This window comes from Lepus europaeus, chromosome 3 (genome assembly GCF_033115175.1).
Source record: "Lepus europaeus isolate LE1 chromosome 3, mLepTim1.pri, whole genome shotgun sequence".
NCBI classification, from domain to species: domain Eukaryota; kingdom Metazoa; phylum Chordata; class Mammalia; order Lagomorpha; family Leporidae; genus Lepus; species Lepus europaeus.
In genome coordinates this window covers 143,994,169-144,021,840 of record NC_084829.1, presented here as the reverse complement: position 1 = coordinate 144,021,840, position 27,672 = coordinate 143,994,169, and the positions used below count along the sequence as shown (strand labels likewise).

The 27,672-nt window shown below is 41.1% G+C and overlaps 1 protein-coding gene across 1 annotated transcript in view; it reads right to left on the bottom strand.

The window, feature by feature from the left end:
- Positions 1-237: 237 nt before the first annotated feature.
- Positions 238-27,672, bottom strand: part of AIG1 (androgen induced 1) — a 349,171-nt gene continuing 321,736 nt past the window's right edge. Inside the window, exons 5-6 of the mRNA XM_062186859.1 lie at positions 9,203-9,366; positions 238-2,102 (exon numbers count right to left, since the gene is read on the bottom strand). Of these exons, the coding sequence (XP_062042843.1) occupies positions 2,065-2,102; positions 9,203-9,366 (202 nt within the window). The 3' untranslated portion in view covers positions 238-2,064. The remainder of the gene's footprint in view (positions 2,103-9,202; positions 9,367-27,672) is intronic.

The following is a 27,672-nucleotide window of genomic DNA, read 5'->3' as shown; positions in this document are numbered from 1 at the left end:
AGCCACCAACTCTGGATCCTTCAAGTATTTGACAGTAGCATTAACTTGGAGCAGTTATTCCAAGAATGCAGCTTTGCTTTTCTGTTCTGGTGGTGGCTTTCTTCATGAGCTTTCTACTTAATAGTCCCAACGTCATGAGTTAGGGAACCGATATGGGAATTCTGTCAGATGCAGTCTACGTTTCTATCAACTCGCTTTCAGACACAGGGCACACAGAATGAGTTCACCATGAGGGACTTTTCACAGATCAAAATCACAACCTTTGTTTATTTTTGTTTCCAAGTTTTAGGTGTATTTTTGTGTAACCTCCTTTCAACATTTCATAACTACTTCATTTTGTGCATCTTCTGCAATACACAGCACACAGTTGGATTGTCCTTTGTGACCTAGTCTGAAAATATGTTTCAATATGCATATCAGTTTTATATTTCTTAATGTTACATACATTAGGCTGGAATTATTTCATAGTATTTTGTAGCATGTTTTCTACACAATCACGTTCATTAACTGAACTTTTTCCCTTTCTGGAAATTTCTAATAATTTAGTGTGTTAAAATTGGATATATGTTGGGCCAGCACTGTGGTGTAGCGGGTAAGGCTGCCGCCTGCATTGCCAGCATCCCAAATGGATGTCGGTTCGAGTCCCGGCTGCTCCACTTCTGATCCAGCTCTCTGCTGTGGCCTGGGAAAGCAGTAGAAGATGGCCCAAGTCCTGGGCCCCTGCATCCATGTGGGAGACCCTGAAGAAGCTCCTGGCTCCTGGCTTCAGATTGGAGTAGCTCCGGTTGTTGTGGCCAACTGGGGAGTGAACCACCAGATGGAAGACCTCTCTCTCTCTGCTTCTCCTCTGTGTTATTTCTGATTTTCAAATAAATAAATAAATAAATCTTTTAAAAAATTGGATATTTTTAGTGCAAAGTATAAGTACACTTACACTAAAGTGTACCTACTTTGAATTATCTATAAATAAATGATCAGGAGCATCTGAGAATCCTCTCCCTTTAGGTGATACTGGGACCTTGGCAGTGGCAAGGTCTCACCGAGGAAGTCATTGTAGATAAGACAAAGCAAATGAAGAGAATGTGTGTACGTGTGTGTGTGTGTGTATGTGTGTATGGTGGGAAGACAGTCAAAGGGGTAGAGGGATTTCTAGCATTTCTTAAATTTTATTATCAATTAAAATTGAATAATTTTTGAAGTGAAGGTTTTACATCACTCTTATGGACAATGAGCACCTATATTTGTTTTATGTAATATTTCATAATTTATATGACAATTCCATTTTCTACTCTAAAAATACAAAGACTTTGGAAATTAACTTTTTAAAAAAAGATTCTAAAATTATAAAAAATCCATTTTTTAAAAATCATAAAATCATGGGAAAGAACCATGTTCAGTAAACCATTTTCAATAGGAAATAGAAACAAAATAATAAAAATAAGAAAGGAGACACAGCCAGGACTTTGAGCTGTTCCATGCAGACATTAGGTATGGGGTTGCTTGGTCTTTATTAAAGTATGAGTCTAGGAAAAGTTTCACAAGATTAAGTCAAGAGATTTAAATATCATTATTACTACATTGCTCATTTGAGGCAATTGTGACATTATTGCAATGGGAAATATCTATTCTTCTTCTGGGGCTCACCCCTGGCCCAGACTCATTACTCCAGCCACCTTTAGGACTATAAACACACATTCCTACTCTACACCTGCCTCTCTGCTTTTAACATGTTTCTCAACAAGAAATGCAGTCAAATTTTATTCTTTCTTGATTAAATGGAGTTGTAATTGCAAAAATGAAAACCCAATGGCCAATTACAGCCTGAAAACTGGAGGAGAAAAAAGACGTCATTATCAATAACGAATTTGGACAGAATTCCTTAAAACACAGCAAATGTTAAGATATCTTGGAAACAACTGTGTTCTGTTTTTATACATATTTATATATAAAAGATGCCCCTTCCTCCCCCGAAGCTCTTGTCCCCAGGCACTGCCAATGCCTAGGCTGGGGAGGGAGGAGTCTTCAGTGGTGGCTCAATCCAGTGCTCCCTTTTAGACCTGGATCTCATTCCAACTTGGGCTTCTCTTTCTCTTCTTCCATACCTAGAAAAACAGGCACATCAAACTCATCCAAGATGCTCACAAAAACCCTCAAGTCCCCACATTTCTTCCCATCCACCCCCCGGCATCCACCGCCTTTTATGTTCTGGAGGGAAAGCCACTTACAACTGTCTCCAGAAACATCCTTGGTGACATCTCTCCCCATGCTTCCCCCTGAATCTGGACCCAACATCTCTGGGACACTCCCTGCTCCAGTGGCTTCTGGGAGTGTGGGCTGACTACCAGTTGATATCTCCACTATATCGAGGGTGCAAGGACACCCAGCTGGTCTGCTATTTAATCAGCTTCTAGCAGCAGGAGATGTGCAGCTGATGAGTTTCAAACAGACTTCATTTGTTTTTACTTTAGCTCTGCCCCTTCCCAAGGCAAGCACTCTGGAATTTTTTTTTCCTTTTCAAAGCCCATAAAGAGCTTATGAGCCACAAGAAGTGTTTATTTCCATACCCATGTATACTTAAACTCAAGCTCCCCCTCTATTCAACCCTATCCTAGTAGAACTATGTTTTTCTTCCTGAAGGACTTGTATGTACTGGATCCGTAAGACCTTTGCCTGTTGTCTGTAATGAATAGGCAGGGATGTTTCATTTTCCTGGAGATGAAAACATTCAAGTCATTCTCATGAATTACAGTTAAATCTGGCAAATGCTTCCTGCTGCTTTTGTCCTTTGCTTGTAGTTAAGCATTTTTCTAATCTTACCAAATTCTTAGACTTTGTGTTTGTTTGTTTCTATAGCAATGACAGAATGAAACACAAAATACCACTTTGCAGGCTGTACTGGTATTCTTTTATAAACTGCAAGCTCTCTGAGGGCAGAGGCTTTAACTGTTTTGTTCTGGATTACATCCCTGACAACGAACACTGGGTCAGTCTCATGGGAGTGGCTCAATTAATCTTTGTTGAATAAATTTCATAAATGTGCATATAAGGAAGGGCTCAGAAGGCTGCACTAGAGGAAAAGCAGTAGAAAAAAAAAATGGACTCCACAGTATTAAAAAAAAAAAAAAAAACAAAGCCCAGAGGTTCATACTGATAAGGACAGCATCAAGAAGGTCCCCAAATCCTAGCTACTGGTATGTGCATGGCAGGGTCAGAAGGCGGTGTCGCAATGTGGGTAACAGGTTCTGGGCAGGTGTCCTCAGAAAGTCCTTTATGTCTGGTTTTCATGACTAAGGAACTGGCAGAGGTCGCTAACACTTTTTCCAAAGGACTTCTCAGAAATCATATTAAGGAACATTTCAAATTGAGGAGTAAGGGCAGTGGAAAGGAGAAAGTATGAACTGCCTTAGTTGTTGGGTAACCAAGGCAAACCCAGGGAACACAACACAGACCATGTGAACAGCACGCGTGACCTCAGTGCCTAGTCCTGTCCCATGTTCCCTCTCCTGTGGAGAAGCTATCGGGGACTAACGGCAGTTTGCTTTTTCTTTTTCAAGTCTGCTTCCTCCAATGCTGTTCTGCTGCGGATGGGTTGACTTGGCAGCGATGGTGGAATCTTCCAAACAAGGCGCTAGGAAGAACAGCGTTGTTCAGGGACCTACCGAGGGCAAACGGCTCCCCACCTCCTGGAGTTTGGCAGTTGTGAGGTAGAGGGAAAAATTCGACAGCATCATTTCCATGTAAAGCACACAAAGGGCCCTATCAGAAAACTGAGGCAGGGCACATCTGTGGGAACAGGAGGGGCAAGGCTGAGGACCCTGAGGGAGTCTGTAGCCTGTGCTTCCCCCAGCATGGGAGAGGGGCTCCACCAGGGAGCCGTGCTCCAAGTTGCTGGGCCTGCTGGCCTGGATAGGTGGTTGGAGGAGAAAGGGGGTGGTGTCTATTCACCTAAGCCTGACAGTCACCTCCTCTCACTCCTCCCCTCTTGCCCGCTTCCTCTGCTCTCACCTCATCCTTTCCCTTTGGGCCACTTTCATTTCTGGACTTGTAAAATTCGACTTGAATAGGACAGGTCACCTCCGACAGACTCACTAGAACTGGGACAGACTCTTCGTTGTAGTACTGAAATACATCAGCTTATTGGTTAATTGGTGTCCCCTGTCCCCTAAATCCATATGCTGATGTCCTAACCCTCAGCACCTCAGAATGTGAGACAGTTCCAAAGATGTGACCGAACATGTTGATCATGGATCCAATCACCATTTCAGCAGAAGGTAAACAGAGAGAGGGGTTATCCAGGGAGGAAATGCCAAGGATCCCCCCGTCTGACAACTTGTACCTCCATGAATTGTACGGGAGTCTAATGTGGTTTTTGAAAATTTTTTTAATCATTTATTTATTTGAAAGGTAGAGGTAGAGAGGGAGGGAGTGAGGGAGGGAAGAGATCAATTTTCCATTTGCTGGTTAACTCCCCAAAGGGCTACAATGATCAAGGCTGGGCCAGATAGAAACCAGGAGCCAAGAACTCCATCGGGGTCTCCAGTGTGGGTGCAGGGACCTAAGTACTTGGGCCATCTTTTGCTGCTTGCCCAGGTGCATGAGCAGGGAGCTTGATCAGGAGTGGAGCAGCTGGGACTCAAACTGGTGTCCATATAGGATGCCTGTGTTGCATATGGCAGCTTAACCCTTGGGGCCACAATGCTGGCCCTGTTTTTTGAGAATTTTATACCAGTAGGATCACTGCCAGTCTGGACTGAGAGGGACAGAAGCAGGATGAAGTGAGGGACCAGTGACTCTAATGATGGTTCAGACACCAGCTTCTCCTTGGTTCCAGAGGGTAGGGCTGTTGTTACCAATGGCCAGGAAGACAGAGCCACAGCCTCATCCCTGGCGAGACTTGCGGACATAGAACCCACCCCAGGATTACTCTCAAGCCTTAAAATCTAATGAGACTTTTCCCTGCTGGCTTTCAGACATGCTTGAGAACCATGACCCCATTTCCCCTGTCATTTCTCTTTTGAAATGAGACTGTGTATCCTATGCCTGCCCCAGCACTTCAGTTTTGCAGGTTCACACGTAACTACAGACCATTTTTGCTTCAGGATGAATCCTACCCTGCGTGTCATCCATTCCTGATTTATTTTAAAAAATTTTGCATTAAAAGTTGATGATGGGAAGACTTTTGGGGTCACTGGGAGGAACTGAATATGTTTTGCATGTGTGAAGGACATGAAGTTAAGAGAGGGTGGAATGTTATGGGCTGAGAGTCCTGTTCCCAAATCCATATGTTGAAGTCCTAACTCTCAGTTGCTCAAAATGTGAACATATTTGGACTGGTCTTTACAAAGTTAAAACAAGGCCATCAAGAAGGACCCTAATCAAATATGACTGTGTCCTATGAGAAGAGGAAAGTTTGAAACAGTCTCATCTACAGAGAAGAGCAGGTGAACATAAAGACAGACAAATATAAATCAAAGAGAGGGGCCTGTAACGGATCCCTCCCTCACAGTTCTCACAATGAACAAATCCTGGCCATCTTTGACTTTTCCAGATATGTGAGTCAGTGAATTTCTATTGTTTCAGTTGCCCAGTTTGTCGTAATTTGTTGCAGCAGCACCACCAAACTGAAATGCCTTCCACAAAGCCATCCTGAGTTACTCTCCCTTTTGAAAGAACAAATACGTGGCTATTAATTTAGCCTATTTTAAGGGCTTCTAAAAATATTTATTTATTTATTTGAAAGGCAGAGCTACAGAGAGCACAGGCAGAGAGAGAGAGAGAGAGAGAGAGAGAGAGAGAGAGAGAGAAAGTCGTCCATCCACTGGTTCCTTCACTAAATGGAAGCAATAACTGGAGCTGCGCCCATCCGAAGCCAGGAGCCAGGAGCTTCTGGGTCTCCTAAGCCAGTACAGGGGCCCAAGAACTAAGTTCATCATCTATCACTTTCCCAGGCCATAGCAGAGAGCTGGATCAGAAGTGGAGCAGCCACGACTCAAACTAGCATTCTATGGGATGCCGGCACCCCGGGCGGCTTTACCAACTTTACCACAGTGCTGGTCCCTGAAGGGTTTTTTAAAAGCCCATATTTCAGGGGCTGGTGTTGTGGCACAGTGGGGTAAGCTGCTGCCTGCAACACCAGCATCCCATATGGGCACCACTTCAAGTCCAGGCTACTCCACTTCTGATCCAGCTCTCTGCTAATGACCTTGGGAAGGCAGCAAAGATGGTTCAGGTGTGTGGGTCCCTGACAGCCATGTGGAAGACCTGGAGGGAGTTCTCTTGGTTCCTGGATTCAATTGTTGCAGGCATTTCGGGTGTGAACCAATGGAGGGAGGATTTCTTTCCACTTCTCTCTGTAACCCTGCCTTTCAAATAAATGAATAAATCTTTAAAAATATCCAGTTGGCTTACATTGCAATATTATAGGCTAGGTCTGTGTTCTAAGTGACATTTCTGAGCCATCATGTGCTTGGACCTGAACTGCCTTCAGTTAAAGGAAAAGTAATTGCAGATGATTTCTAATCTCTGCAAGTGTAAGATTCTGTGATAATATGCTTTTTACTTGACGTTGTAGCTAACATAACATAACAAAATAGTGGAAGCTGATCATTAAGAAAACATTATAGGTGGCCGGTGCTGTGGCACAGCAGGCTAAACCTCCATCTGTGGTGCTGGCATCCCATATGGGCACTGGTTTGAGTCCTGACTGCTCCACTTCCAATCCGTCTCCCTTCTGTAGCCTGGGAAAGCAGTAAAAGATGGCCCAAACCCTTGGGCCCCTGAACCCACATGGAAGACTCAGAAGAAGTGCCTGGCTCCTGGCTTCAGATCAGCCCAGCTCCGACTGTTGCAACCATTTGGTGAGTGAACCAAATGGAAGACCTTTCTCTTGTTTCTCCCTCTCCCTGTCTGTAACTCTAACTCTCAGATAAATAAATCTTTAAAAATCATTATGGAAGAAAGGAAGGTGTTTAAAATAAAGCAGTTTTTCTTCTTGGGGGAATTTATAGTAGTTGGCATATAGTCATCAGGATTGTAATACTGTACTCCATGTACTCAATTCTCTCTCTCTCTCTTGGACCAGGCAGCTACTGTGGCTGAGTAAAGTGGCCCAGTGAAAATGAGGGAAAAGGGCACCAGATGCTCAATTCTCATCTATTGTTGCTACAGGAGGATGGTGTGCTTAGTGTTTGAGATCTTCAGATATTTGATAAGAAGCTAAAAATCTGGCTGCCAGGTGAAATCTTCCAACAATCCTACTATGTAGGCCTGATAAAACTTCTTGGTGAGCAAAACTGGGGGAAGGCCATTTGTGACCCTTCTTATAAACGAGGAAGATGTCCACTTGACACAAAACATCAGCTTCTGCAAAATCAATGAGATGAATGCAGCAGAATTAATCTCCATACCCAGAGTGAGTTAGAAAAGGCTGGTTAGTCTTAACTGGTGCAGAAAATGGTACCAATGGAATTGGACAGTTCATCTCCCCAACCTCACTTTCATTATTCATTTTTAACTCCTCATTCAAAGTTGCTACAAAGCAGTATTCTTGGAATCTAGATCAGATCTTTATCTCTCCTGGTCTTCAGCCCATCTTCTTAGAGCAGCTGTAGAACATGGTCCAGTGCCTGTCAGAATCGAACAGGTCAAGGGGAGCCGGGCAGTCATCAGCACTTCCTGGATAACATATACTGGACATAGTCGCTTAAATTGAAATACAGCTTCTCTCCTGGGAAGAGGAGAAAAGTTTACATTTTGCTCTCAAAATACTTTTGTAAGTTTACTAAATACATCTATAAAATCATCCATGGGGAAAGATTACTATTTACATCAAAGAGAGGAGAGCATTGTTAAAAGATTAATTTTTGGTTCTTCAAGCTGTGTTTTGAACTGAATAAAAAATTGGCCATGTTTTCTAACAGACTAGTTATTAAAATCAAAAGCTGCTGAGAAAAGGAAGCTTCAACTTCCTCTGGGCCCTTGAACGTAGGCTATACCCTTGATTCACACACCCTAAGGAGACCCCCACCCCAAAAATCCTGGTTGAATAACCATGGAATGACTGCTCTGCTTGTCTGATTGGATTAAGCTCTTGGCATGATAGCTGGCACAAAGAAGGGTGCTCAGTATTGATGGAACCCCGTCCATCAACTGGTGATGCCTGGAATTCTGTGACTTTTGTTAGAAGAGCTATCCAGAGCTATCTAAAAATTCCCAAACCATCCTGTCTTTGGATATATTTGCATGCAGGACTCAGATGTCTACACTGTCTGTGTTGTCACTTTCTCCACCTTCCAACTGTTACGTGATCTTACACACACTTTGGACAAGTTGTGCACAACTTGGTAAGATAATGTGCCTTGCCAAGATGGAGGCGCTGCCACAGATGGAAACAAGAGAGAAGTGGAGGATTGGTTAAGAGGGTCTTCGAACAGTGAACCTTTACCACTGCAAACCTTAAACAGGACAGCCACCAGGGAATGGCAGTGGCCAGAACCATTCTACCCTGCTTAGAGAGCCTCTAAGGTGACTATACCCACACAAAAGATGACACAGAATGTGGACATCTGGGTGACACTGTATTTTTTCCTATTATTCATATAAAATTCTACAGATATTCTCCTTTCCTCTTTATTTATTTATGTTATTATTTGAAAGAAGAGTTACATGGGAAGAGAGAGACAGAGAGAGGGAGAAGTAGTGAGATAGAGATCTTCCATCTGCTGGTTCAGTCCCCAAATGGCTGCAATAGCCAGGGTTGGGCCAGGCTGAAGCCAGGAACCAGGAGCCAGGAGCTTCATCTGGATGTCCCACGTGGGCACAGGGGTCCAAGTACTGGAGTGATCTCCCACTGCTTTTCCAGGTACATTAATAGGGAGCTGGATTGGAAATGCAGCAGCCGAGACTAAACCAGTATCCTGTGATGCCAACATTGTAGGTGATGGCTTAACCCGTTATGCCACAGCACCGGCCCCTCCTTTCCTCTTTAGATTTGGGTGTTTCACTAGCTGAAAGACTAAGTGGGTAGTGAACCTTTGAGATGAAACTGCTAGCCGCTGTTAAATTAATATTGTAGTTATAAAAATAAAACTCTTCCAAAGAGACCCTGTGTGAAGGATGTAAGAGTCTGTGGAATTTTCCCTCAGATTCTGCATTCTCACAGGCAGCAAGTGTCTTGTTTTATGTTCCCCCAAACAATACTTACTTCTCTGTGTATCCCAGATGTAGTTGTTCAGAACTTCTCCCAGAAGGTACAGAAAATTCATTAAGATGGTGGTAGACCCAAAGAAGATGATTCTGGCTCCCTGGCCGATGTGTTCCAGGAAAGGGTACACCCACATGCCAGTGACATGGTGCACCCAGCAGACCCTGCAGGAGGATTGGAGAGGAGACAAGGACACACGTTACTCTCACAGCAATGTCAGAGCTGCTGTTACTCTCAGCACTTGCTGGTCGCAAGGTTGCTGCTACATTGAGGAGTACAAGATGCTTCATGGTTGTTTGTTTTATTTTCTGTTTTGTTTTGCAATCATTTTAGGCTCATTGAAGAGGCAGAAAAAAAGTTCACGGAATTCCACATGTCCAGCACTCAGCTCCCACCTCGTTACCACCTTGTGTAATTCTTAGACAATGACAAAAACTAATGTACTGACATTGGTATTAATATTAACTAAACTGCAGACTTCATGTGGAATTCCCTGGTATTTCCATTAATGTCCTTTTTCATAAAGGATCTCCTCCAGTATCCCACAATGTTACTGAGTGACACGTCGCCTGTAACCTGGCACTGTAACACTGTAACATGTGCCAGTAACCCTGGCAGTTACTCAGTCTTTCCTTGTCTTTGACGACAGGTGAAGGGTTCTGGTCAGGTATCTGGAATTGTTTTTTTTTTTTTTTTAAATAATGTTATGCAATCTTCTAAATTTCTTCTCTACAAACAAAACAATATAGCATTAGGCAACCAAATGATATTAAAATGTACACAAGTCCATGCCAAGTATCTTCCGTTATTGTCTCCCAACCAGATACCAATGTGAATTCTGCACACAGGTAGAAGCATCCCATAACCTGGCTGATAGCAGATTTCCCCTCCTCTGAACTTCAGATCTCATATTTATGTCATCTCCCCTCCAATTTAAACCCTTACTTGTCTGTAATCACTCTATTTGTATTCTGAAGATATTTTTGGCTCAATGGGAATAGCAACATCAGTAATCACCACTGCTTTCAAAAGTTTACTCAGCATGTTTGCTTCACAGACTCGGGCCTGACACAGCTTCTAATAGCTTTTCGCCAAAATATTCTGGGGGCCAGCACTGTGGCATAATGTGTAAAGCTGCCGCCCTCAGTGCCAGCATCCCATATGGGTGCTGGTTCCAGTCCCAGCTGCTCCACTTCTGATCCAGCTCTCTGATATGGCCTGGGAAAGCAGTAGAAGATGACCCAAGTCCTTGGAAGAAGCCCCAGGCTCCTGGCTTCAGATCAGCACAGCTCTGGCCACTGCTGCCAACTGGGGAGTGAACCAGCAGATGGAAGACCCCCCCCCCCGCCTCTCCTCTCTGTGTAACTCTTTATTTATTAAATAAATAAATCTTAAAAAATATTCTAGGTTATTATATCAAAGGTTATCAATTTTGATGACTAAATGAAACACAAATTATTTTATTGGGAATAATGATTGCTTTTTTTACTTAATGTTTTTGGGGTAATTTTCCATATCTTCTATGCCTTCAGTCTGGTTTTTGTTTGACAAAACACTATATATGCAGAAACACTGATACACGTAGATATTTTGTTTTTGTTTTTGTTTCTTGAGTTTTAAAAATTTCAGCACACACAAATAAGGAAGAACATGCAGTTTTTGTCTTTCTGTCTCTGGGTTATTTCACCCAGCATGATGCAACCATTCTGAGACATATGATACAATTTCATTTTTATAGATGAATATTACTACACTGTGTATGTGTGTGTATATATACACATATATATCACATTTTCTTAACACATTCATTCATCTGATATGAACACCTTGGTTGATTCCATATTTTGGCTATTGTGAACAACGCTTCTGTAAACATGGTGGTGCAGGTATCTCCTTGGTGCAATGTTTACATATTTTTGGGTTTTTAGCAAGTAGCTGGGTTGCTGGATCATATGACAAGTCTATTTCTATTTGTTTAAGGAAATCTCCATACAGTTTTCCTCATTGTATGCCTTCAGCCTTTAAGCACAGAACCTACATATACACTACCTATATGTTTATCTTGTTTGAGGCAGGAAACCTGGAGATCTTTATCTTGAGCTTGCATGATCTATGGGGGTGATGTTATCCTTCACCCCACCAAGTAGGTGAAAGCTTGTTTTGAGAATCTTGGTGAAACATGTAAATGCACTTTTATATATATACACAGAGCACATAAACAAATATATAGTATGTTTGTGGTGGTAAAATTTCGCAGCCTAGAGGTAAGTGGTTGGCATGGCAATTAAGATGCTGCTTGGGAGACCTGCATCCAATATCAGAGTGCTTAGATTTGGGTCCCAGCTCTGCTCCCAATTTCAGCTTCATGCTAAAGTGTACCCCACAAGATGGTGGGTGATGGCTCAAGAAACTGAGTCCCTGCTACCCATCTGGGAGACCTGGGTTGGGTTCTCAGCTCCCAGCTCCAGCCTGGCTCAGCCTCAGGTGTTGTGGGCGTTTAGAGAGTGAACCAGCAGATAGGAATACTCTCTCTCTCTCTCTAGTCCTCTTCCTGAAGTAAATAAAATAATAATTTAAAAAGCAATAACAAAAAATTTATGGCCCAGTAATTTCACTCCTAGGTATATCTCTGGAAGAATTGAAAGCAGGGGCTCAAACATATTTCTACACCAACAGTCACAGCAGCCAAAACATTGAAACAACTCAAGAGTCCATAAACAAATGAATGAATAAACTAAATGTTGCATATACATGCAATGGAGTATTATTCAACAATAAAGAAAAATGAAGTTGGATAAAGAAACATTATGATAAGCAAAATAAGACAGACACGGGACAAATATAACATGATGCCACTCATGTAAGCCACCTAGAATAGGTACATTCATAAAGATAGAAAATGCAGGAAGGTTACCAGGGGCTGGGAGAGTAGGGAATAAGGAGTTACTGTTTAATGGGGACAGAGTTCACGTCACGGATAATTGGTTTCACCTTCTAAAAGTGTATGTATATATTTTAAATTATTTTATTACTTATTGGAAAGGCAGAGTGACATGGGTTAAGGAGGGAGGAGGGAGGTAGAGGGAGAAGAGAGAGAGAGAATCTTCCATCCTCTGGTTCACTGTGTAAATGGTCACAACATCCAGGGCTGGGCCAGGCTCAAGTCAGGAGCCAGGAGCTCATAATCTGGTCTCCCACATGGTGGCAGAGGATCAAGTACTTGGGTCATCCTCTGATGCCTTCCCAGGCTTATTAGCAGGGAGCTGGGTCAGAAGCATAGCTGCTGGCCTGGCTCCTGGCTTCCGATCAGCACAGCGCGCCGGCCGCAGCGGCCATTGGGGGGTGAACCAATGGGAGGAAGACCTTTCTCTCTGTTTCTCTCTCACTGTCCACTCTGCCTGTTAAAAATAAAAAAAGAAGCATAGCTGCTGAGATATGAACCAGTACTCTGATAGATTCTGGCTTCGCAAGTGGCAGCTTAACCCACTGTACCACAACACTAAATATATTAAATGACATTGAATTATATACTTAATATAGCTAAAATGTGTATTATACAATAAAAAATTTTCATGGGGTAGACACAGGGAACAAAAGGTCTAAGCAGTGCTTGGCTAGAGGAAGTGATAAGCAAAGGAAGAGCAAGAAACACAGCTTTGGAGCAAAGAGGCAGTCATTAGGTGCAGCCAGGTTTGCCCGAGTAACAGTCCAAACAAAAAGATTAAAAAAAAAAAAAAACCTCAAAAAAAGGGCCATGTTGGTCACAAATTTTTAAAGTGAAGCTAAAGCATTTGTAAGAATCAGTAGAAATTAAGATTGTTACAGGACTACCTATGAAATTCTGAGGCATCACATTGTTTTTTCACGTTAGCTGCTTAAATTTGCTTAACTAATGTGAAAAAGTGTTGTGCACCCATAATGTGGTTTGTTAACTCGCATGGAGATCATACACAATGTTCCTCAAATTTAATGCCATACAACTGTAATTGATTTTGCAGATCAACTTATAAAATTATAATCTGACTCACTGTAAAACTATTTCCTCAATTAGGCCAACTGGGAGCAATTCAAATTTTAAATGTTAATTAGATGTTTTATACCTGTTCTTGGTATTGTACTAGCTGTTGACTGAAAGAATCATTGTCAGCTTTTGCTATCATCTCTGATGGCAGTCCTGAAGTCTACCTCTCAGATGTTGTTTGCAATGTACATTCACCTCTATAGAATCTTCTCATAATACCAAATAGCTTTAACTACAACTATAATTGCATCCTAGCTAGCTTTACATGATTCCTGAATTTTTACATCTCCAGACTGGAACCCACCCCTGAACTCCAGAATTCCACAACCAGTTGCTGACTGCGTATGTCCTCTTGGAGGTCTAACAGGCATTTTCAAGTCAACCTTTCCATATGATCACTTTCATCCTTACTCTGATTCTTGCAAATCTCTACTCACTTGCCTTGGTCACCCAATGGCAAATATACTTCTTACATATCTTTCACTGCTCAAATCACTGGCAACTACATTAATCTAACAGCTTGGGGAAGAAAACAGTAAATTAAAAAAATTATTTGGAAGGCAGAGAGACACAGAGAATATTTGTGTTTGCGTATGTGTGTGTGTATGTGTGTGTATGTGAGAGAGTGAGAGAGAGAGGGAGACGGAGAGAGAGAGAGAGAGAGAGAGAGAATATTCACATCTTCTGGTTCACCCTCAAATGCCTACAATGGTCAAGGCCAAATCCAGACCCTGGAAATTCAACCTGCTTCGCCCACATGGATGAGTGACAGGAACCCAGTTACTTAAGCCATTACCACTATTTCCCAGGGTCTGCATTAGCAGTAACCAGGAATCAGGATCTCCAGCCAGGTACTCTGATGTGGATATAGGTGTCTTAATTGGTGTCTTATCTGCTAGGCCAAGTGCTCACCCCTGTAGTCAACTTTGACTCTCCTTCTCACAACCCACATCCCAATCCTTCCTTAGAGCCTACTGGTGCTGTTGCATACATCCAACATACCTACTTCTCACCACTGCCTCTGCTATCATCTGAATTCCAGTCATCACTCTCTCTCACCAGAACCAAAGTAAATTGCTTCCCATCTGTTTGCATTTGCCCCTGCTACATCTATTCTCAGCCTGTTTGCATGGGAATACCCAGTTCTGTCTGGATTCAAAGCAAGTCAGGCAACACCTCTATTCTGGCCAGAACTCTTGTTTCCTTTCTTAGAATAAAACCCAGTGTCCTTAAAGGTCCTTCAAGGCCCCAACTGAGCTTGCTCAGTAGTTTGCTGACTTTATCTCCTGCAATTCTCCCCCTTGTTCTTTCCAATCCTTGGCATTCCTTGGGCACACTAAGCATGCTTTGTCTCAGGGCCTTTGTTTGGTTCCCCTGCCTGGAATAGTACCCCTTGGCTTCCTCCCCCAAACATTTCAAGCCTCCCTTGTGGTTTTGACACAAATGTCACCTTTTCTTTTTTTTCAACTTTTATTTAATAAATATAAATTTCCAAAGTACAAATTTTGAATTATAGTGGCTTTTCCCTCCTTGCCTGGCCACTGTACCTAAGAATTAAAGCCTTTATCCTGAAACTCCTAGTTGCTACCCTTTATTTGCCCCATTGTTGTTTAATGTACCACACAGGTATGTTTCAGAGATACTGCTGGTTGGGTTCCAGACTTCTGCAGCAAAGCACTACTGCAATAAAGTGAGTCACATAAATTTTTATTTCTCAGTGCTTATAAAAAGTTATGTCTGGGGACAGCACCACAGCGCAGTAGGTTAATCCTCCGCCTGTGGCTGGCATCACATATGGGCACTGGTTCTAGTCCTGGCAGCTCCTCTTCCAATCCAGCTCTCTGCTGTGGCCTGGGAAAGCAGCAGAAGATGGCCCAAGTCCTTGGGCCCCTGCACCCACGTGGGAGACTGGGAAGAGGCATCTGGTTCCTAGCTTCGGATTGTGGCAGCTCTGGCAGTTCACTCCATTTGGGGAGTGAACCAATGGAAGACCTTTCTCTCTGTCTCTCTGTCTCTCTCTCTCTGTCTCTCTTTCTCTCACTGTCTGTAACTCTACCTTTCAAATAAATAAATAAAATCTTTTAAAAAAAGTTATTTTTATGTGTATACTATAATGTAATCCCTTGAGTGTGAAACAGCATTATGTCTAAAAAAACAATGGACAGAGGGAATCAAGACAGTGACTGAGTATGAGGCTCTGGTGACAACAGTGTCTCGTCTTTTTATAATTATCAGAAAAGTCATGGAGTCAGCTTTGTGGTGTAGCAGGTAAAGCCTCTATCTGTGACACCAGCATCCCATATCAGTGCCAGTTCATGCCCCGGCTGCTCCACTGCCAATCCAGCTTCCTGCTAATGGCCCAGGAAAAGCATTGGAAGATGGTTCAAGTGCTTGGGCCTCGGCCACCCACATGGGAGATCCAGAGGAAACTTCTGGCTCCTAGCTTCTGCCTGGCTCACCCTTGGCTATGTTGACTATTTGGGGAGTGAACCAGCAGATGGAAGCTCTCTCTCTCTCTCCCTCTCCCTTTCTCTCTCTATCTCTGTAACTCTTTCAAAAACACAATATTTAAAAATAAAAAAAAGGTCATACTGAAGAAAGCAAGAATAAAAGAGTAGTATACATCACTCTTCCCCCCAGCTCCAAGGAGAGACACCACCTTGGGAGGGAAGAACAAACTGAATCCCAATGCCAGGACACCAGCTCTGGGGCCCATATCTGTGGAGTGAATATTTGTAGCTTCCACAGCCAGATGTCCTCTGTCACCCATGTCTCAAGGGCTGGCAAAAAGTGAAATTGCCTGCACGAAGGCCAGGAGAGGGAGTTTAGCATCACACCTCACATTTCTGATTTCTGCCAAGGCCTGGCACTTGATAAAGCCAAGAGCCTATACCCTCTGCTTGGTGCTCACAGACTGAGCCCTTAGACTAGCATGGTACCAGCAGGAGACCTGCACTTTGGGGGTAAGACTCATTATGGTGAGCTTCACTGCTGACCTCTGGTGGTCTTGGGGGACACCCCCAGGACACTGGAGAGACCTGTGACTGTGGGACCCATGTGCGACAAGTCTGGGTTGCTAGAGTGCTGCCTTTATTACTCTCCTCCAACCTTGGGCAGACAGCAAGTGGTCATGGGCCTGTGTCTTGGAACCCAGTGCTGTGCCAGTAAAGCTTAAAACTGGACAGATCCTAATGGTTTAAGTGCCTAGGCAATGCCAATGGGTAGAACCTCTGCACTTATCCTAGTATCAGGCAGAGACCTGCATTCTGGCGAGCAGATGTATTTCAGCATGTCTCACTACCAGCCCCCTTCAGGCCTGGTGTGTACCGCAAAGACTGCACAGGGCCTTGGTCCACTTCAGGCCTACTTGAGTAGTTTGCCTTTGTTACAACATCTACAACTTTGGCCAGACAGAGAGAAACCACAGGACTGTTTGGTGAGTCAGAGCCAGGGTGATAAAACCCAGCACTGAGCAGATCCTATCAGTCTCTGCTCTAGGCCAGTGCCTGCAGACAGAACCCCTGGACCTACCTCAGTGTTCAGTGAAGCTCCCTGGTCTTTAGTAAGCATTCTCATACCTCAGCCAACAGGACAAGTGGCTGAGATGTGTAGCATCAGGCAATGAGTCCACCTCAGCAGCAAACAGATCATGGCAGGGTGAGCTCTGGCCCCACCCCAGGCTGTACTGGTTTGAGTGAGCAGAGGGCTCCTGATGTGACCTAGCATTGTGGCATTATGTGGACAAGAAGTCTGAACCTGCTGAAGGTCCAGGAAGAGGCTTGTAGGGACAGATTATCCCCTTTTAGGCACTTTCACAATTCATACAGAACAATACATCAACTGCAGATTTGAGACAAATTTGAGTTTAGGGAGTACTATAGGACTATACTGATGTAAAAACATCAATAGCGGACCTGGGGCAAACCATGATTAAGGGAGTGACCTGGTGCTGAAAGAGCAGAAGTACTTAACAGGCTCAGAGAAAATGAATAGACTGCTTAGATTTTCTAGAAGGGACAGCCACCAACAAGCAGTTTCCTGTAACTAATCTTTCAAAGCACAGACGACACTGTGTACCAACAAGCACCAAGAACTTGCAGGGAACTGTGGCCTCACCTAAAGAGCAAAGTAAGTGCCAGAAACAAAACATCTATGAATTAAATTTCAGAATTCTTGGATGAAGATTTCAAAATAGCTGTTTTACGGAAATGGAACGAAATTCAAAAGAACATAGATAAGTGAGTCAATATTCTAACAAAGACATTCAATAGAGATGGAATTAATTAAATAAAATCAAGCAGAAATCCTTCAACTGAGCAGTATACCTGGTGAAATTAAAAATGCTATAGAGGAAAAAAAATGCTATAGATGGCATCAACAGCCAAATAGATCAAACAGAAGTGTCAGTAAGCTTTAAGGCAGCATATTTCAAAATACAGTCAGAGGAGAAAAAATAAAAAAGAATCAAGAGGAATGAAGAAAGCTTATAGAGAATATGGGATAGCATAAAAAGAGTGACTATTTCAGCTACTAGGATTCAAGAGGGATTTGAGAATGCCAAAAAGCATATTCAACAAGACACTGACACAACAGAAATAGAGAATGATACAACTATCCAGGTACAAGAAGGTCAAAGGTCATCAGTTGGATTCAACCAAAGCAAGTCTACCCCAAGACACATTAAAATCAAGCTCTGCTAAAATCTTTACTTAGTATATACAAACTTGATCTTCTGCATATAAATATAATTAAAAATGAATCTTAGTGAAGAATGGGATAGGAGAGGGAGTAGGAGAGGGGATGGTTTGCAGGTGGGAGGGAGGTTATGAGGGGAAAAGCACTATAACCTAAAGGTTGTACTTTCAAAATTTAAATTTATATTTATTAAATAAAAGTTAAAAAAAATCAAGCTCTCCTGGGTTGAAGAGAGGATTCTCAAAGCTGCAAGAGAAAAGAAGCAAATAATAACCTGCCAGACTGCAAACTTCTCAACAGAAACCTTACAGGTCAGAAAATAATGAGATGAGACTTTTACACTACCGAAAGGGAAAAAAACACTGCCAGCCAAGAATACTATATCCAGTAAAACTAATTTTCATGTATGAGGAAGAGTTAAAGACATTGCCAAACACGAAGGCTGAGAGAATGTATCACCACCAGACATCTATTACAGGAAATTCTAAAGGGGGTTCTCCAAACTGAAACAAAGAGGTGCTAACAAGTAAGAAGAAAATATCAGAAGGTAGAGAACTCACTGGTAACAGCAACTGTCCAAACAAATTAAGAATGCTGTAATATTATACACATGGGTTATAAACCATTTATATCTTTACCATTAAGACTAAAATCACTATGTTAATTATAGTCACAATATTAAAGTATAATCACCATATTAAAATGTTAAGAGACAGACAATATTGAAGAGATCAAATATAACATCAAAATTCAAAATGTGGGGAGGAATGGAGTACAAATTTAGAGTTCTTTATTAAGATTTTTTATCTTTTATTTATTTCCTTCCCCTATCTTTATAATCAATGTTGTTATCATTTCAAGATAGCTTTTTATAGCCAAATGAAGTTTATATAAACCTCATCATAACCACAAAGCAAGAATCTATAAGGTATTTACCAAAAATAATATGTAAGAAATCAAAGTACAATACTAGAGAAAACCACTTAACCAGAAATAAAGATTGTAAGAGGGGAGATATAAAGAAACTGCAATAAAAATACAAAACAAGCATCGAAATGGCAGTCGTAAGACAAAAATCTATCAATATTTAGCTTAAACGTCAATGGGCTAAATTCTCCAATTAAAGATAGAAAGCCCAAACAGATTATAAAACAGGACTCAACTACACATTACTTATAAGAAATTCACTTCACCTTGAAAGGTACATATAGACTGAAAATGAAATGATGAAACATGATATTCTGTGCTAATGGAAGGCAAAAGAAAGCAGGAGTAGCTGTTTTCTCTCAGACAAAATAGAGCTTAAATAAAAAATAGTGAAGAGATCAGTAAGCTCATTTTAGAATGATAAAGGCCTTAATCCAGAAAGAGGAAATAACATTTATAAATACATATGCTTCAAATTTTGCAGGATCAAATACATAAATCAAATATTGACAGACATAAAAAATATAGCCTTTAATACAATAATAGTAGATACTGTAACATACCACATTCAGAATGGACATATCACCTAGACAGAAAATCAAAAAAGAAACAGAATTAAATTTTTCCAAGAGCAACTGGATCCAACAGATACTTACAGAACTTCCCATCTAGCAAGTGCAGAATACATATTATCAACAGTAAATGGATCATTTTACAGAATAGATAATATGGTGAGTCACAAAACAGGTGTCAGGAAATTTAAAAGAATAGAAATCATATTGAGTATCTTTTTTGATCACATGCAATAAAATTAGAAATCAATAACAAGAAAACTTTGGCGACTACACAAATACATGGAAATTAAACAACGTATTCCTGAATACTCGAAGGATTAAGGAATAAATAAAGGAGGAAATTCAGAAGAATTTTTGGCAATGAATGAAAACTGAAACACAACATATGAAATACCCATGGGATACAGCAAAAATGTACTAAGAGGAAAGTTAATAGTAATCAATACCTTTTTTAAAAAAAAAACCCAAAAAACCAAAAATAATACAGAGAGATTTTTAAATAAAAACTATCACTGCATCTCAGGGAACTGAAAACAAGAATAAGTTAAGTCCAAAATTGGCACAGGTAAAGAAATAATGAGGCTCAGCACAAATAAATGATATATAGACTAAAAAAAATACAAAAAAAAAAAAACCAACCCACAATGAAAAGAAGACCTTTTTTTTTGAAAAGACAAAAAAGATTGATAAATTCTTAGCTAGACTAGCCAAGAAAAAAAGAAAAGATTCAAACACATAGAAGCCAAGATGGAAATGGAGACATTATAATTGACACCACTGAAATTAAAAGGATTGTTGTCAATTACTATGAACAACTATATGTCAACATGCTTGATAACCTGCAGAAAAAAATTCTTGGACACAGGCCTTATCAAGATTGAATCATGAGGCAATAGAATATTTAAAAAGGCCAATATGAAGCTGTGAAATTGAATCAATAATAAAGAACCTCCTATCCAAGAAAAGTCCAGGATGAGATGGCTTCATTGGTGAGTTCTACCAAACTTTTAAAGAAGAATTAGCGGGGCCGGCTAATCTTAGCGGGGCATGGTTAATCTTCTGCCTGTGGCGCTGGCATCCCATATGGGCTCCAGGTTCTAGTCCTGGTTGCTCCTCTTCCAGTCCAGCTCTCTGCTGTGGCCTGGGAAGGCAGTGGAGGGTGGCCCAAGTGTTTGGGCGCCTGCACCCGCGAGGGAGACCAGGAAGAAGCACCTGGCTCCTGGCTTCAGATCGGCACAGCGCTGGCTGTAGTGGCCATTTGGGGAGTGAACCAACGGAAGGAAGACCTCTCTCTCTCTCTCATTGTCTGTAACTCTGTCAAATAAATAAATAAATTTTTTTTTAAAAAAAGAATTAGCAACAATCCTTTTGAAATTATTTCAAAATTAGAAGAGGCAGGAATTTTTCCAAATTCATTTTATGAGGCCAGCACTACCTTGACACCAAAGCCAGACAAGGACCCAATGCAAACAGAAAGCTATAGGAAATATCCTTGATAAACATAGATGCAAAAATCTTGAACAAAATACTAGAAAATCAAACCCAAAAGCACACAAGAAAGATCATTCACCATGATTGAGTGGGATTCATCTCAGGGATGCAAGGGTGTTTCAACACACACAGATCAGTAAATATGATATACCACAGCAACAGAATGAAGGACAAAAATCACATAATCATCTTAATAGTTGCAGAAAATGCTTTTGCTAAAATTAAACATCCCTTCAGGACAAAAATCTTTGACTAAATTATCTACAGAAGGAACATACCTTAATATAATAACTACAACCTATAACAAGCCAAGAAGAAACATACTGATTGGGAGAAAAGCTGAAGACTTTCTAAGATCCTGAACAAAACAAGGATGTCCACTTTCACCACTTTTATTCAATCTATACTGGGAGTCCTAGCTAGAGTAGTTAGGCAAGAGAAAGAAATAAAGGGCATTTAAATTGGAAAGGAGGAAATCAAATCGTCACTTCTTGCAGATGGCATGATATTATAATTGAAAACTCCAAGGACCCCACCCTGAAGCTGTTAGAACAAAACTAATTCAGTAAAGTTGCAAGAAGGAAAGTCACCCAAAATCCAGTAGCATTGTTAGTCCTCATCGGTGAATCATCTGAAAAAGAAATTAAGAAGAATTCCTATTTTTAGTAGCTACAAAAATACCTAAGAATAAATGTAACCAAAAATTTGAAAGATCTCTACAATGAAAACTACAAGATAAAAGAAACTGAAGGGGGTGCCAGTTCTGTCCTGGTTGCTCCTCTTCCAGTCCAGCTCTCTGCTGTGGCCCGGGAATGCAGTGAAAGATGGACCTTGCACCCAAGGAGGAGGCACCTGGCTCCTGGCCTCGGATCGGCCACAGCGTGCCCGCCACAGCGCTGTAGCAGTCACTTGTGGGGGGTGAATCAATGGAAAAGGAAGACCTTTTTGTCTCTCTCTCTCTAACTCGGCCTGTTTAAAAAAAAAAAAAAGAAACTGAAGAAGACATAAAGAAATGGAAAGATATCTCAAGTTCATGGATTGGATAAGTAAATACTGACAGAATTTGTTTACTACTCAAAGCAATTTCCTGCCCAAATCCCCCAAACATTTTTCACATAACTAGAAAAAATACTACTACAACTTGTATGGAATCACAAAAGGCCACAAGTAGCCAAAGTGATCTTGAACCAAAAGAGCAATGATGCTGAAATTCATATGGAGACACAGAAGACCTCGAATAGCCAAAGCAATCCTATACAACAAAAACAAAGCCAGAGGCATCACAATACCAGATTTCAGGACATACTACAGGGCAGTTGTTATCAAAACAGCATGGTACTGGTACAGAAACAGATGGATAGACCAATGGAACAGAATAGAAACACCAGAAATCAATCCAAACATCTACAGCCAACTTATATTTGACCAAAGATCCAAATCTAATCCCTGGAATAAGGACAGTCTATTCAATAAATGGTGCTGGGAAAATTGGATTTCCACATGCAGAAGCTTGAAGCAAGACCCATACCTATCACCTTACACAAAAATTCACTCAACATGGATTAAAGACTTAAATCTACGACCCGAAACCATCAAATTATTAGAGAGCATTGGAGAAACCCTGCAAGATATAGGCACAGGCAAAGACTTCCTGGAAAATACTCCAACAGCACAGGCAGTCAAAACCAAAATTAACATTTGGGATTGCATCAAATTGAGAAGTTTCTGTACTTCAAAAGAAACAGTCAGGAAAGTGAAGAGGCAACCAACAGAATGGGAAAAAATATTCGCAAACTATACTACAGATAAAGGATTGATAACCAGAATCTACAAAGAAATCAAGAAAATCCACAACAACAAAACAAACAACCCACTTAAGAGATGGGCCAAGGACCTCAATAGACATTTTTCGAAAGAGGAAATCCAAATGGCCAACAGACACATGAAAAAATGTTCAAGATCACTAGCAATCAGAGAAATGCAAATCAAAACCACAATGAGGTTCCATCTCACCCCGGTGAGAATGGCTCACATTCAGAAATCTACCAACAACAGATGCTGGAGAGGATGTGGGGAAAAAGGGACACTAACTCACTGTTGGTGGGAATGCAAACTGGTTAAGCCACTATGGAAGTCTGTCTGGAGATTCCTCAGAAACCTGAACATAACCCTACCATACAACCCAGCCATCCCACTCCTTGGAATTTACCCAAAGGAAATTAATTTGGCAAATAAAAAAGCCATCTGCACATTAATGTTGATTGCAGCTCAATTCACAATAGCTAAGACCTGGAACCAACCCAAATGCCCATCAACAGTAGACTGGATAAAGAAATTATGGGACATGTACTCCATAGAATACTATACAGCAGTAAGAAACAACGAAACCCAGTCATTTGCAACAAGATGGAGCAATCTGGAAAACATCATGCTGAGTGAATTAAGCCAGTCCCAAAGAGAAAAATATCATTTGTTTTCCCTGATCGGTGACAACTGAGCGCCAAAGGGGAAACCTGTTAATGGACACTATAAGCAACAATGAACTGATCAGCTCCTGTCCTGACTTTAGATGTACAATGTAATACTTTATCCTTTTTAGTATTTGTTGTTGTTGTTGTTGTTCTAGTACTATTGGTTGAACTCAGTAATTAACACACAATTATTCTTAGGTGTTTAAATTTTAACTGAAAAGTGATCCCTGTTAAATCTAAGAGTGGAAAAAGAGAGGGAGGAGATGAACAATTTGGAACATGCTCAATCGGACTGGCCACAAATGGTGGAGTTAGAAATGTGCCAGGGGATTCCAACACAATCCCATCAAGATGGCATGTACCAATGCCATCACACTAGTCCAAGTGATCAATTTCAGCTCACAATTGATAGCTCTGATAGGTCTAAGAGTCAAAGAGATCACACAAACAAGACAAGTATCTGCTAATACTAACTGATAGAATCAAAAAGGGAGAGAAAGATCCAACATGGGAAGTGGGATACACAGCAGACTCATAGAATGGCAGATGTCCTAAACAACACTCTGGCCTCAGAATCAGCCCTCAAGGCATTCGGATCTGGCGGAAGAGCCCATGAGAGTATAGCAGGTATGGAAAGCCAAGATATCATGGAAAAAAAAAAAAAGACCTAAATGAATGATCTCTGTGAGTGAGATCCCAGTGGAAAGAACGGGGCCATCAAAGAAGGAGGTACCCTTCTCCGAAGGGAGGAGAGAACTTCCACTTTGACTATGACCCTATCGGAATAAGATCAAAGTCAGCGAACTCTAAAGGCTTCCATAGCCCTGGCAACTCATGACTAGAGCCTAGGGAGATTACTGACGCCATGAACAGGAGTGTCAAATTGTTAAATCAGCAACAGGAGTCACTGTGTACTTACACCCCATGTGGGATCTGTCCCTAATGTGTCGTCTAAAGCCAAGTGATGCTATAACTAGTACTGAAACAGTATTTTTATACTTTGCGTTTCTGTGTGGGCACAAACTGATGAGGTCTTTACTAATTATATACTGAAGTGATCTTCTGTATATAAAGAGAATTGGAAATGAAAAAAAAAAACAACCTGGTGTTAAAATGGAAATGACATAGAAAATTAATTAATTTGAAAAAAAATTATGTAGGTTCTCTGTCTTTAATGTGCTGTACATTGTGATTTAATGCTATAATCAGTACTCCAATGGTAGTTTTTTCACTTTATGTTGCTATATGGGCAAAATGTTGAAATCTTTACCTAATATATACTTAACTGATCTTCTGTATACAAAGAGAATTGAAAATGAATCTTTACATGAATGGAAGGGGAAAGGGAGCGGGAAAGGGGAGGGTTGCGGGCGGGAGGGAAGTTATGGGAGGGGGGAAGCCATTGTAACCCATAAGCTGTACTTTGGAAATTTATATTCATTAAATAAAAGTTTAATAAAAAAATCAAAAAAAAAAAAAACAAAAGAGCAAAGCAAGAGCTATATAGTGTCTAACTTTAAAATGTATTACAAAGCTACAACAATTTAAACAGCAAGACATTGGCATAAAAACAGATCCATAGAACAGTGGAACAGAATACAGCCTCTAGAAATAAACCCATATATCTATAGCAATTTGATCTTTGACAAATTTGCTAAGAACCTGTGTTAGAAAAGGATTTTTTTCTTAAATGGATGGTGCTGGGAAAATAGGTTATCTACATGCGGAAGAATGAAACTAGGCCCCTATCTCACACCATGTACAAAAATAACTCAAAATAGAGTAATGAGCTAAATGTGTGGCCTGGAATGTTGAACATATTAGAAAAAAACATAGGGGAAACACTTCAGGACATTGAAAAGGACAAAAGTTTTGTTTTGTTTTGTTTTGTTGACAGGCAGAGTTAGTGAGAGAGAGAGACAGAGAGAAAGGTCTTCCTTCAATTGGTTCACCCCCAAATGGCTGCTACGGCTGGCACTGCGCCGATCCAAAGCCAGGAGCCAGGTGCTTCTTCCTGGTCTTCCATGCGTGTGCAGGCGCCCAAGCACTTGGGCCATCCTCCACTGCCTTCCCGGGCCACAGCAGAGAGCTGGACTGGAAGAGGAGCAACCGGGACAGAATCTGGCACCCCAACCAGGACTAGAACCTGGGGTGTCGGCGCCGCAGGCGGAGGATTAGCCTAGTGAGCCGCGGCACCGGCCCCAAAGGTTTTCTGTCTCAGACTGCAAAAGTACAGGAAATATAAGCAAAAAATATAAAATTGAAGTTTCAATAAGATGAAGTTTTTCGGCACAGCAAGGAAACAATCAACAGAGTGAATAAACAAACTACAGAACAGGAGAAAATATTTACAACCCGTAAATCTGACAAGGGATTAATAATATCTAGAATATATAAGGAATTCAATTCACTAGCAAAAAGGAAATAATCCAATTAAACATAGGCAGTATATATAAACAGACATTTTTCAAAGACAAATGACAGACACATGAAAAAATCCTCAGCATCACTAATCATCAGGGAAATGCAAATGAAAACTACAAGGTGATAGCACCTCATTGCAGAAAGACTGTATATTATCAAAAAAGAAAAAAAAAGAACACGTGTTGGTGAGAATATGCAGACAGAAATCCTTGAACACTGTTGGTGGGAATTAAATAATACAGCTACTGTGGAGAACAGTCAGAGGTTGCTCATAAAACTAAAAATAGAATTACTATAGGATTCAACAATCCCCACTCCTAATATATTTCCAAGGGAAATGAAATCCATCCATCAGAGACATGTGCACTCCCATGTTTATCATAGCACTTTTGATGAAAGTCAAGAAATGGAAACAACCTAGGCATTCATGCACCAGTGAATGAGTCACGAAAATGTGGTAAATGTACACAATGGAATATAACTTATCATTTGCATCAAAACGGATGAAACTGGAAATAATTGGCCAAGCACATAAAGACAAAATTCACAAGATCTCACTCCTGTGGAGTCTACAACATAGGTGATCTCATAGAAATTAAAAATGTAATGGTGGTTACTAGAAACTGGGGAGGCAAGTGGAGAAGCAGGGGTTACAAAATGTTGATTGATGGCTATCAGGTTATAGTTAGAAGCAGGAAGTTCTGGGGTTCTATTGTGCACTATGATGAAAATACTTAGTGTAAAAATATCTATTTTTTAAAAAACCTAGAAGATAGGACTTTTGATGATTTCATTGTAAAGAAATGCTAAATGCTTGAAAGGATAAGTACCCTAAGTGGGTATTACAAAATGTACACATATAATGGAACACCATATAGTGCCCAATAAATATGCAAAGTTTTTACATGCTTGCTAAAATTTGAAAGAATAAAATAATTTTAAAAAGACAAAAATCCATATACATACCTGAATTAAAAATATTTTTTGTGGCCGGCGCCGCGGCTCACTAGGCTAATCCTCCGCCTTGCGGCGCCGGCACACCGGGTTCTAGTCCCGGTCGGGGCACCGATCCTGTCCCGGTTGCCCCTCTTCCAGGCCAGCTCTCTGCTGTGGCCAGGGAGTGCAGTGGAGGATGGCCCAAGTCCTTGGGCCCTGCACCCCATGGGAGACCAGGAGAAGCACCTGGCTCCTGCCATCGGATCAGCGCGGTGCGCCGGCCACAGCGCGCTACCGCGGCGGCCATTGGAGGGTGAACCAACGGCAAAAGGAAGACCTTTCTCTCTGTCTCTCTCTCTCACTGTCCACTCTGCCTGTCAAAAATAAAAAAAAAAATATTTTTTGCTCAAAAATGCTAATGATCATTTGAGCCATTGGGAAAATGGCTCCAGTAGCCTCTCTGATATAGCACCGCCACAACTTTCATTTTGTAAAATACGCAACCTCCGTTAAGTGCAATAAAGCAATAGGCATGCCTGTACTTATTTTTACTTGCCTGCTTATTGTCTTCCCAATGAGAAATTATCTGTTGATGGTCTCTGCTGTATTCTGTGGTCCTCGAAGCAGTGTCTGGCATACAGCATGTACTCACAATTTTTTGAATAAATAACCGAATAAATGGACATCAACAATAAAATCCATATATAGGGCTCTCACCATAAAGGTGAACACTTTGAGAACAACTTAAAAAAGTTAAATAAATTTTAAAACACACCAAATCTCTATGTCTTCTGTGTTCAATTTTTGTTGGAGGTAGGCAAACCTTTTCTGTAGAGAATCAGAGACTAAATATTCTCAATCTTGTAAGCCATACAGCCAGGAGTATTCAGCTCTGCCATTGTGGTACAAAGGCACTCATAGATAATATGT